The 9,522-nt window shown below is 38.1% G+C and overlaps 1 protein-coding gene across 2 annotated transcripts; it reads right to left on the bottom strand.

Annotated features, from left to right (window-relative positions):
• Positions 1-295: 295 nt before the first annotated feature.
• LOC135092823 (uncharacterized) lies at positions 296-9,052 on the bottom strand. Of its 2 annotated transcripts, XM_063991571.1 has the most exons (4): positions 9,030-9,052; positions 4,135-4,236; positions 1,005-1,448; positions 296-959 (listed from the first exon to the last, which is right to left on the bottom strand). In XM_063991571.1, exons 1-4 carry the CDS (start codon positions 9,032-9,034, stop codon positions 752-754), a joined length of 759 nt encoding a protein of 252 aa, XP_063847641.1. In that variant the 5' UTR covers positions 9,035-9,052; the 3' UTR covers positions 296-751. The 2 variants fall into 2 exon arrangements, with proteins under 2 accessions (XP_063847641.1, XP_063847640.1); XM_063991570.1 differs by having other exon boundaries at positions 296-1,448.
• Positions 9,053-9,522: the final 470 nt, after the last annotated feature.

The raw sequence follows: 9,522 nt of genomic DNA, 5'->3' as shown, positions 1-9,522 counted from the left end.
GTAATTGCATCGGCTTCATGTGAATCTCAGGAAAATGCATGAACCTTTGCATTGCTAATGGTGATCACACAAATTGATATACGATTAAAGAAAAATTATTAGAAACATATATATTTTTTTTATTTCCTGTGTCTTGGATTTTGGGTCATCCTAGTTAATTACCAACTTGCCTTCTCGTCTTGCACAATCATATTATTTCTTAAAGAACCATTATATATCAGCGCCCTTCATGTTAGTGAACTTTATCACTGACTGACCATCTCACTCTTCAGTCTTAACCGACACAAAGAAAACATTAGCCAATAAATACTTTATTTACTTTTCATGTTTACATGTATGATTGCAAATGAGAAGGCATCTGTGGTATCGTAGGTATCAGTGCTCGCTGTCAGTCTCAATGTCGCTGTAACTGTTTCTCTTGATTTGGAGGCAACTTTGGTTCTTCTGAATTACAGGGATCATTAATTCTCTACTGGACGCATCCTTAGTTTTCTTGAATCGGAGGGATATTTTTCTTCTCTTGAGTCATAGAGATTATTGGTTCTCTTTAAAGGGATCAGTGGTTCTCCTCGGTTACAGGGATCACTGTTTCTCTTGAATTAGAAATGTCACTCTCCCTCTTACTTATTCTCCTCACTTATCATCATCTTCAGGTTCAGACTCATTAGATTTAAAATCATCTTCCTCAGAATCATTGTCCACATTTCAATCTGGGTCGGCTCTCGTCATGCATGAGTCATCATAACCATCATCAGTTACTAGAATCATTAGAAGTTGAATCATCATCAGAATCAGAATCAGAGGCGTCCCTCATCATGCGTGAATCATTAGAAACACTAGAACCAGAATCAGAATCAGAGTCATCCCTCATCATACGTGAGTAAGAACCAGAATTACTAGAATCATCAGACTCATTAGAAGATGAAGCAGAATCAGAATCAGAGTCGTCCCTCATCATGTGTGAATCATTAGAAGAATCAGAATCAGAGTCGTCCCTCATCATGCGTGAAGACGAATTGCTAGAATCACCAAACTCTTCAGAAGTAGTGTCGTCCCTCATCATGCGTGAAGACGAATTGCTAGAATCATCAGCCTCTTCAGAAGTAGAGTCGTCCCTCATCATGCGTGAAGATGAATTGCTAGAATCATCAACCTCTTCAGAAGTAGAGTCGTCCCTCATCATGCGTGAAGACGAATTGCTAGAATCATCAGCCTCTTCAGAAGTAGAGTCGTCCCTCATCATGCGTGAAGATGAATTGCTAGAATCATCAGCCTCTTCAGAAGTAGAGTCGTCCCTCATCATGCGTGAAGACGAATTGCTAGAATCATCAGCCTCTTCAGAAGATGAAGCTGAATCAGAAGCAGAGGCGTCCCTCATCATACGTGAATCACCATCATCATCAGTGGCCATAAGGCGTGGAGAGATCCCCCGGTCAACAGCCACATCCCTGCAGAAGTGAACGCCGCTGAGAGATGGAGGAGTGGAGAGGACAGGGCGGGGGGAAAGTTGATAATGGTTGAGGGGATTGTGAAAACATATGTGAAGGGAAGTGTGGAGGCATAGGTGAAGAAAAGTGAGGAGGAAAGAGAGAGAAAGTGGAGGAGAGTGGAAGAAAGAGCAGGTATAAGTAGAAGTAGGTAAACAGAAGTCACTTATACACAAGTGCACCTATACACAAGCGTGTATAGGTGCAGGAAAGCGGAGGCATAAGTAGAGAAAAATGGAGAGAAGTGTATAGGCAAGCGTGTGGGAAACTGGTGTAAAGTTAAAGTATGAGTAGAGGAAAGTGGAGAGGCAGAGAGAGATGGAGGAAAATGGAGAGAAGCTTGGAGATAAGTGAAGAAACTGAGCTGCAAGGACAGGGACACAAAAGTGGACACAAAAATAAAGGAAGAGGGATGGAGAAACTAAGGAAAGCAAAAAAAAAAAATGTTAGATAAAAAAGACAGGGAAAAACAGAAATAACTTGAGCCTTCCATCACCTGAATATCAAGCGAATTAAATTTCTGGCCGATTTATTGCAGGTCTGTTCTCCAAAAACTCCTTCATTAATAGAACATACAAAAATCTTTCAAAATCTAACTTCCTTCGTGACTTCTGTCACCTATCAAAAAAACATCTCCAATAATCTCCCTCTCCTCGAACCTTTGAATACTTCATGTTGCCCATTAAAATCCTTTCCACTTATGTTTTCCATGCCCTCGCATTTTTAAACCCTCGGAAGGCTTATGGACCTAATGAAATCCAAAACTCTGCCTCCGTGCTTGCACTTTGGCTAGTCAAACTCTTTTAACTCTGTGTATCAACATCTACCTTTCTTTCTTGCTGTAAGGTTGCTTACAATCAGCCTGTTACTGAAAAGGGTGACCGTTCAAATCCCTTAAACTACCATTCTATTTCTTTAATTCCCTACCTATCTGAAGTTTTTAATCTATTCTCAACAGGAAGGTTTTGATATAGTCTGGCACAAAGCTTCGATTTCCAAACTACCCTCCTGTAGCTTCTATCTTTCTCTCTGTAACTTTATCTCAAGTTTCCTTTGTGACCGTTCTATTGCTGTTGTGATAGACGATCATTGTTCTAAATCTATTAACAGTGGTGTTCCTCAGGGTTCTATCCTGTCACCGATTCTCTTCTTATTATCCATCAGTGATCTAAACCAAGAAGAGTGATCTAAACTTGTTGTCCTATCCTCCCCTACGCTAATAATACCATCCTGTACTTTCCCAGGTCTTTTCATAGACGTCCAACCCTTCAGGAAGTAAACAGTTCATACAGGGAAGCCAATTTCTGATTGAGGCAGAGCAAACTTAGTATTGTTCAATGCCTCAAAAACTCAATTCCTCCAATCAACTCGACACAACCTTCCATTCAACTATCCCCTCTTCTTCAACTGTTCCTCTCTTCTCCACTGAACTTCCTCGGTCTGTCTTTTACCTACAATCTAAATAAGAAACTTCACATCTCAGCTCTAGCTAAAAACAGCTTCTCTAAAGTTAAGTGTTCTGAGCCGTCTCCACCAGTTTTTCTCATCCCAGGAGCTTCTAACTCTGTACAGGAGCCTTATCCGCCCATGTATAGAGTATGCTTCACATGTATGTGGATATGGGTTTCCACTAATACCGCTATTTTTATACAGGGTGTAATCAAGAGCTTTTCGTTTTATCGACTCCTCTCCTCTAACGGACTGTCTTCAACGTCTTTCTCATCGCCGTAATGTTGCATCTCTTCCTATATTCTTCAACTATTTTCATGCTAACTGCTTATCTGATCTTGCTAACTGCATGCTAACTCCTCCTGTGGCCTCGTTCCACAAGACTTTCTTCTTTTTCTCATCCCTATTGTGTCCGCCTTTCTAATGGAAGAGTTAACCAATATTCTCAACCATTCATTTCTTTCTGTGGTAAACTCTGGGACTCCCTACCTGCTTCTGTATCTTCTCTTCAAGAGGATGATTCTTTTGACATTTTTTGACTTTTTTTTCTGGACGGAATGGGATTTTATTTCCTCTTTTTGTTCTTCTTGGCCAGTGACCATCTAACGTAAAAAAAGAAGAAAAAATCGAAAGAGACTCCCATAAAAGGGGAAAGATAAATACGGATAAGCACAAAAATGCAGAGATAAAGACAAAGAAAAGAGTAAGAGACAATAATCGAGATAAGAAAACCACAAAATATTATTTAGTGTGACAACACCATTTTATGATCCACACTAAAGACCTTGAAGTGAATGGAGAGTAAAGCCATTAGTAAGATTAAGATCTTGCTTTTCTTCTGTTGTCATACTTTGCAATAATTTCAACACCAGCTCCTCCAAAATCCAAGAAGTCAATGGAGAGAAATGCCATTAGTAAGAATAAATATTAACTTTATATGTATGCAGCTTTGCTAACATTCAAAGCACTGTACAAAAATACATGCAAGGACACAGAATTGAGGATTCATTTTGTCTCCTAAGTTAGAGTGCACAATGACCCATTTCAGACACTGAAATAACACGATAGGTGTATTAATAAAGTTGTAGGTGAATGCCATCCCGTGTGGGATTGCCGGCCTGTTATATAGATGGATTATAGGCTAGGAAAATAAATGCCCAGTAAAATGATAATGGTGGAGGAGGCGGTGGTGTCTTACCCAGCAAGAAGGCCAAGGGAGAGTGGGGATTGGGCAGCAGAAAGATGGAAGGATAATGCTGCTCTCGCCACACACAACAGGCCAACGAAGGCGACCAAGAACCTGCAGGAGAAGAGCTGAGGTACAGTCGCGGTCATGGGGACTGAAGGCTGCATTATTGTACTCTAGCAGCCCACAGTGGTGTACTTGACCTACGAACATAATCTATTACAATATTGCTGTTGAAAGTGAAAAATAGTCGGATGGCAAGACTTTACTAAAAAATAAATTTTTTGGTCACTTACAATGGGTGCCATACACAGTACAATACATTGCTGACCCTCTTCCCTTTTGCAGAGATCTCCATTCTTGGAGATTTCAATGTTCACCACCAGCTTTGGCTTTCCTCTCCCTTCACTGACCATCCTGGTGAACTAGCCTACAACTTTGCTATCCTCCATGACCTAGAGCAATTGGTGCAACACCCTACTCGCATTCCTGACCGTCTTGGAGATACGCCCAACATTCTTGACCTTTTCCTGACCTCTAATCCTTCTGCTTATGCTGTCACCCTTTCTTCTCCATTGCCTCTGCCAGTTGGGGGGACCTGAGGAGGTATTTTGCTGATTTTCCTTGGAATGACTACTGCTTCCGTGTCAGAGACCCGTCTTTGTGTGCTGAGCGCATAACAGAGGTGATAGTGTCTGGCATGGAGGCGTACATTCCTCACTCTTTTTCTCGTCCTAAACCTTCTAAACCTTGGTTTGACACAGCTTGTTCTCGTGCTATACATGATAGAGAGGTGGCCCACAAAAGGTATTTAAGCCTTCCATCACCAGAATCTCATGCACTTTATATTTCTGCCCGGAACCATGCCAAGTCTGTTCTCCAACTAGCCAAAAACTCAAATGTCAAAACCTTTCAAGATCTAACTCCCCTTGTGATTTCTGGCATCTAGCCAAAAATATCTTCAATAACTTTGCTTCTTCTTATTTCCCTCCTCTACTTTAACCAGATGGCACAATTGCTATCACATCTATTTCTAAAGCTGAACTCTTTGCTCAAACCTTTGCTAAAAACTCTACCTTGGACGATTCTGGGCTTGTTCCTCCCTCTCCTCCACCCTCTGACTACTTCATGCCACGTATTAAAATTCTTCCCAATGATGTTTTCCATGCCCTCGCTGGCCTAAACCCTCGTAAGGCTTATGGACCTGATGTGGTCCCTCCTACTGTTCTCCGAAACTGTGCCTCCATGCTTGCACCTTGCCTAGTCAAACTCTTTCAGCTCTGTCTGTCAACATCTACCTTTCCTTCTTGCTGGAAGTTTGCCTACATTCAACCTGTTCCTAAAAAGGGTGACCATTCTAATCCCTCAAACTACCGTCCTATTGCTTTAATTTCCTGCCTATCTAAAGTTTTTGAGTCTATCCTCAACAGGAAGATTCTTAAACATCTATCACTTCACAACCTTCTATCTGATCGCCAGTATGGGTTCCGTCAAGGCCGCTCTACTGGTGATCTTCTGACTTTCCTTACTGAGTCTTGGTCATCCTCTTTTAGAGATTTTGGTGAAACTTTTGCTGTTGCCTTGGACATATCAAAAGCTTTTGATAGAGTCTGGCACAAAGCTTTGATTTCCAAACTACCCACCTACGGTTTCTATCCTTCTCTCTGTAACTTCATCTCAAGTTTCCTTTCTGACCGTTCTATTACTGCTGTGGTAGACGGTCACTGTTCTTCTCCTAAATCTATTAACAGTGGTGTTCCTCAGGGTTCTGTCCTGTCACCTACTCTCTTCTTATTATTCATTAATGATCTTCTAATCCAAACTTCTTGTCCTATCCACTCCTACGCTGATGATACCACCCTGCACTTTTCCACGTATTTTCATAGACGTCCAACCCTTCAGGAGGTAAACATATCACGCAGGGAAGCCACAGAACGCTTGACTTCTGATCTTTCTAAAATTTCTGATTGGGGCAGAGCAAACTTGGTATTGTTCAATGCCTCAAAAACTCAATTCCTCCATCTATCAACTCGACACAACCTTCCAGACAACTATCCCCTCTTCTTCAATGACACTCAACTGTCCCCCTTTTGTACACTGAACATCCTCGGTCTGTCCTTTACTTATAATCTGAACTGGAAACTTCACATCTCATCTCTAGCTAAAACAGCTTCTATGAAGTTAGGTGTTCTGAGACGTCTCCGCCAGTTTTTCTCACCCCAGCAGCTGCTAACTCTGTACAAGGGCCTTATCCGTCCATGTATGGAGTATGCTTCACATGTCTGGGGGGGTTCCACTCATACTGCTCTTCTAGACAGGGTGGAATCAAAAGCTTTTCGTCTCATCAACTCTTCTCCTCTAACTGACTGTCTTCAGCCTCTCTCTGACCGCCGCAATGTTGCATATCTAGCTGTCTTCTACCGCTATTTTCATGCTAACTGCTCTTCTGATCTTGCTAACTGCATGCCTCCCCTCCTTCCGCGGCCTCGCTGCACAAGACTTTCTTCTTTCTCTCACCCCTATTCTGTCCACCTCTCTAACGCAAGAGTTAACCAGTATTCTCAATCATTCATCCCTTTCTCTGGTAAACTCTGGAACTCCCTGCCTGCTTCTGTATTTTCACCTTCCTATGACTTGAATTCCTTCAAGAGGGAGGGACCAATTTTTGACCACTGCCTTGACCCTTTTACGGGATTGGCATTTCAGTGGGCATTTTTTTTTTTGATTTTTGTTGCCCTTGGCCAGTGTCCCTCTTACATAGAAAAAAAAAAAAAAAAAAAAAAAAAATATATATATATATATATATATATATATATATATATATATATATATATATATATATATATATATATATATATATATATATATATATATATATATATATATATTATTAGGAAATCTATGGGAGAAAAAAAGAGAAAAAAAAAGAAAAATATATATATATATATATATATATATATATATATATATATATATATATATATATATATATATATATATATATATATATATATATATATATATATATATATATATATATATATATATATATATATACATAATTTCGTTATTACCCAGGTGACGAGTTTATCACATCCCAAAGTACCACTGGTAATAAAAATTATAATTCGTCATATGCAATATACACATATTTGTTTTTATGTGTTTTTTACATGTTGGTTATTTTATTTTATTTTTTTTTTATTATTTATATATTTTTTGTTTATGTTAATGCGGCTGTAAATGCAGATGTTCATTAGTAGTAATGTGATTAGTGCTAGTGTGTGTGTGTGTGTGTGTGTGTGTTTGTGTGTGTGTGTGTGTGTGTGTGTGTGTGTCATTGTGATTTGTGACTGTGAGTGAATGTGTGTAAGTCAGTCATAGTAAGTGTTAATGTGTATCAGTGTAAGTGTGAGTGAGTGTTAGTGAGATTGTGTTAGGATGATGTTGATATAAATGTTGTTGTTGATGTTAGTGTAAGTGTTAATATTCGTGTAAGTATTGAGGTTATTGTTAGTGTTAGTCTAAGTGTAAGATAACATTGTTGCTAATATAATATATATATATATATATATATATATATATATATATATATATATATATATATATATATATATATATATATATATATATATATATATATATACTCGTATATATATATATATATATATATATATATATATATATATATATATATATATATATATATATATATATATATATATATATATATATATATATATATATATATATATATATATATATATATATATATATATATATACATATACATATATATATATATATATATATATATATATATATATATATATATATATATATATATATATATATATATATATATATATATATATATATATATATATATATATATATATATATATATATAGCTTCAGAAAAGTTGAGAAGAGAAAGATATTCATCGATCCGTCCTATTAATTTCCAATGTGTCCTATTATTACAGATTCCTGCAGTTTCCTTTATTTTCTTATGTTCTTATGTATTCTTCCACGTAAAAAAGTGAATGAAGTTGGCTCGGAATCAGACAAGGGATCAGAGATTCATGGTTTCTGGTTAAGGATAAATTAAACAAAATAAGAAGAAAGTAGTGTAATGAGTTGAACTGCAAATTCTCTGAGCCTTCGTTTAACATGATCTTTTATGTAAGCCCTTAGATAGACGAACTGAATGTAAGAGGCCTTACGCATTACCTTAGTGTAGGTAATTGATGAATTTTTTAATCTCACACTGCTTGTCCTAAGTACTTAACCATCACTAAGAATGAAGTCAGCACTGCTTCTATGAAGCTTAAACTTTGAGCTTAATGCTTTGAGAATGGGAAAAAAAAAAAAAATGAACAAGGAACAACAGCTCCCAGCTCAGTATCAGCCATAGGTAGAAGGAATAAAAAAGTGGTAAACGGTAGAGTCAGAACACCAACTCTCACTTCCAGAAGAGTCCAATCACCAGATCACCAGCATAATAAACACTCCTTGACCTAAGTTAAACTATATTTATCTCCACCTGATAACCACACCTATTCTTTGTGCCAATATAAGCAAGGTTAGATGGGTGGTGAGTGGCGTTATACTTAGAAATGTCTTCACATTGGGTTGGCGAATTTTAAGGTGATCTGGGACAGGTGTTGCAAGTGACATCTCTTCATGAGGCTGCTTTATACGCATGAACAAATCTCTCTCAAGCAGAATCATCCGAATGAATGTTAAATGTATGATCGTATACACTAAACAATAACCATATTCCGGAACTCAAGGAGTAAAAAGATGACAGGAGTAACCAACACACCCTTAGATGTGTTACGCTGTCCCTGAGACAGAGAGGACGAAGGTCTGCTTGTCTGTGTGAGGAGTGCACCTCAGACTCACCTCATTCCGCAGATGTTGGTGAACACGCTGCAAGCGAATGAAGTGACATTTTCCTAGGGCGTTAATTATATACTATTCGTGTGTGTGTGTGTGTGTGTGTGTGTGTGTGTGTGTTATGAGCTATCGCAACATGTGCACTAGTCCAGTTTGTTATTATGACACACACACACACACACGTAATTTTTCACCAAGCAGCAAGCATCTTGTAACCTTGAGCAAGAGGGTTAGGGGTGTATGACCTATGAAGGGCCTTGTGGCAACACTGAGAGCACACTGCTGGAGGTCTCAACCTTCATTCATGGAGTCCTGCTGTGTTGTTGGTGATTGCAGGATTAGCAAGTGATCCTCTAGACACATACACAGATAGATAGATAGATATTTTAGCGATGAGAAATTAATGTTATATGTATAAATTCATACCTACAACACATACTGATAGTGACAGAGAAAAGAAAAAAATGTAGAAAAAAAATAGTAAAAGAAACGTTTCAAA

Source organism: Scylla paramamosain, chromosome 41 (assembly GCF_035594125.1).
Source record: "Scylla paramamosain isolate STU-SP2022 chromosome 41, ASM3559412v1, whole genome shotgun sequence".
Lineage (NCBI taxonomy): Eukaryota > Metazoa > Arthropoda > Malacostraca > Decapoda > Portunidae > Scylla > Scylla paramamosain.
The sequence above is the reverse complement of the archived record's forward strand: the minus strand, read 5'-3'. Positions and strand labels throughout refer to the sequence as shown.

What these genes read in the sequence shown, in the direction of transcription:
- LOC135092823 (XM_063991570.1), bottom strand. An exon ending in TCCCTTGGCCTTCTTGCTGG is followed by an intron (nt 1,449 to 4,134) that starts GTAAGACACCAC and finishes TCACTTCTGCAG; the next exon opens with GGATGTGGCTGTTGACCGGG.